The sequence below is a fragment of the Polyodon spathula genome, chromosome 9 (assembly GCF_017654505.1).
Source record: "Polyodon spathula isolate WHYD16114869_AA chromosome 9, ASM1765450v1, whole genome shotgun sequence".
Taxonomy (NCBI): Eukaryota; Metazoa; Chordata; class Actinopteri; order Acipenseriformes; family Polyodontidae; genus Polyodon; species Polyodon spathula.
This window is the reverse complement of record NC_054542.1, coordinates 1851030-1853993: the sequence shown is the minus strand read 5'-3', so window position 1 is coordinate 1853993 and position 2964 is coordinate 1851030. Positions and strand designations below refer to the sequence as shown.

The following is a 2964-nucleotide window of genomic DNA, read 5'->3' as shown; positions in this document are numbered from 1 at the left end:
CTCCTTGTTTTACCAGATCAGAGTCTACACTGAGCCAAAGCTCTTTGCTTATTTTACTACACTTAACAGTAATGCTCTTGACCCAAAGGTAATATTTTGGTGTTGAAAGATTGTACATGATATTAAACTACTTATACATACTTAACTAATTATAGATAGCTTCAGTTTGAGAGAGAGAGAGAAAAACACTGTAAGAAATAATAAAAACAAAATAATAAATTATTAATTAGCTTTTTACATTATTATACTTTTGGCAAAAGGCAAAGAGTCTGTTTTCTGAGTGTCATCCATATGTCTTCTGAAAAACCTCTTGTGTGAAAATGGTCAGGAGAAACAGCCTGCTGCAGCTCTGAACAGTGTTAAACCAGCTCCATTTATTTGTTCAGGCTTAAAATGACAAAGCAGAACAAGTAGAAGGAGTAGTATAAGGAAATCCATCTGGGATGTTTACATTTCCTCTAGTAATTTCTCAGATGAGGAATAAAGTCAGGTTTCTTGAAAACATTTGTGCATAGATATGAATTACCAATGGTTAACATATCTATACAAACATTATGTTTTGGGGGGAAAAAGGGTATTGCAAAAGATGAAAATGTTTGGTTCTATGCAGATTTACTGTCTATGCAGATTTACTCTCTACATCACATATCTCTAAATGTGCTACTGATTGTTCAGTCTGTTCAATTTTGAAGCAGATTGGTCTCCCACGCTCTGATGACTAATGGTGTTGACTGTGTTGTTTGCCCATGCAGGAGTGTAGTTGTGCCAGTGAAGAAGCCCCCACCTGGCAGCCTGGCAGTGAACACGGTTGGTGCAGCCAGCGCGGCAGGAGGTCTTGCTTCTGGAAGCACACCGAATATATTTGCTGCAGCATCAGCGACACCAAAAAGCATGATCAACACAACAGGTGAGTCACGCTTAGCAATACCTCTTTACAGTACAGAACAGTGCTCCCCCTGCTGTGCCACCACATATTACCACTTGTTTTTTGCTTGTATTTGCTTGTACATGTAGCCATTAACCATACAGTAGTGGTTACATTTCTATTTCATGGAACCAGGGTTGTGATAGTAATCTAACATTACATTTGGAATAGCAAATATTTTAAAGACCGTGGTACAGTTGAAAAGTTGCTGTTGCTTCCTGGTTCTTCATGTGTTGTAGTGTAAACTCTCTCCAATGGTCTATCTGTAGTCAGACCTTGGGCCTGACCAAATAAAACCCTGATCGCTCTTGCGAAAGAGTGTTTATACGATAATATCGCTAGTTTCCATATCACTTTTTCTTTATCACGAAACCAAGACTAGCCATTTCCAATCTGCAAAATGGGCGGAGAGAAGTTTCGCAGGAGTAGGAGGGACTGCCGAAAGCAACATGAAAATAGCTGTTGACCAATCCCCAGCAGGTTGTTGTGACATTTTGAAGGGGCAGAAATAAGGCGGTAACATGCGAAAAGGCAGACAGAGACAGCCAGGGCAGAACAAATTACCTAGTTTCCACAATGTCTGTTATGCTGCATTGTTCTGTCACTGTTATGAAAGCGTGCCACATTGTTTTCATGATTTTTGTAAAAATCCATACAGTGCCCTGGCTTGTGTCCGCACCACCCAATGCCAGTATCCTTATACCCAACTGGCACGGTGCTGCCCAGAGCCCTGTTATGCACAAGGCTGTATAGTAGGCTATAACTTCACAAGAACAAAGATTAAATGTCTGTTAACAAAGAAACTCTGTGCGAGTGTTATAAAATTAAAATGCTGATAATAAAAAAACAAAAAACAAAACAACTTGAGGTGAATAGAACACCCAAAAACCAATGTAATACTGTCGCCAGGATCAGTACCGGTACATATTACACAATAAGAAGTTGAATGAAATGATATCCAGTGTCGTGAAAAAAAGAAAAGTTAATTGCGGATGTTTTATTTTTTAAAATGGACAGAGTCGGGTAATTGTATTTTTTATTATTATTATTATTATTATTATTATTATTATTATTATTATTATTGCTTGTCGAAAACCCAAAGCAAATTTAAAAACTCCATCTTGATGCTTCTGAGATGACAGTTAGGCCACCATTATAGGCATTACGTAATTTTGTTAGCTACACAGATTTATACGTTTCGAGGGGACTGCTTGGCATGCCGACAGGGTATATACAAGATAAAATGTGTGCTCCCTTCTACTGGAACAGTGGGCTTGTTCTTACATGCTGAGAATTTGGCCTTCATGTGATCTTTCTGTGTAGACGTACTTTACAAGAGGAACCAAATGTTACAAACTGAAAGTTAATATCTTTAAAGTGGTTAAAACATTCGTACGTTCTTTGTTAGTATTCTAGTTTGTTTACATTTGCTAGCCCTGAGTTTGATCGAAGCACTGTGCCTGTAAGAAATGAATAATTTGATCAGAAGTAGGTGACATCACAGATGACATGCGAGTATATCCATGGACTTAAAAATAAAAAATGTACCATAGCTTACTACAAAGATAAAAAGTAAAAGAAAATCTGTCTAAAAAGCTTTACCATCACTGAAAGAGACACTGCTCCACGCAAAGCTCTCCATGAGTAGAACAGAGTTTGTTGTTTGTACGTATTAAAGAAATAATACGTATTGCTTTATTAAACATTTAACTTGAACTGTGGCAAAAATAAGTGATAGGAATAAAGAAGAAAACCTGTTTCATTTAAGGATGCAACAAACAATGCATATGTTATGATAATAATAGGAATATACATGTAATAATATCTGATACTGTAAATTATTAATTTTTAATTATTCATTGTTGTGTGCAAGTGATCGATACGTATGAGGTCAGTGGAGTGTCTTGAGGCATGTACTGTTTTTTTTTTTTTGCAACTATCTGGATGTTTAGTGGGGGGGTTTTTGTGTTGTTTTTTTTTTTTTTGTTTGTTTGTTTTTTAAACTATTTGCTTAATACGCAATAGCTTTTTATACATCG

The 2964-nt window shown here is 36.7% G+C and overlaps 1 protein-coding gene across 1 annotated transcript in view; it reads left to right on the top strand.

Annotated features, from left to right (window-relative positions):
- nbeaa (neurobeachin a) overlaps positions 1 to 2964 on the top strand; it is a 270715-nt gene that overhangs the window by 140486 nt on the left and 127265 nt on the right. Inside the window, exon 24 of the mRNA XM_041260057.1 lies at positions 696 to 907. Within this exon, the coding sequence (XP_041115991.1) occupies positions 696 to 907 (212 nt within the window). The remainder of the gene's footprint in view (positions 1 to 695; positions 908 to 2964) is intronic.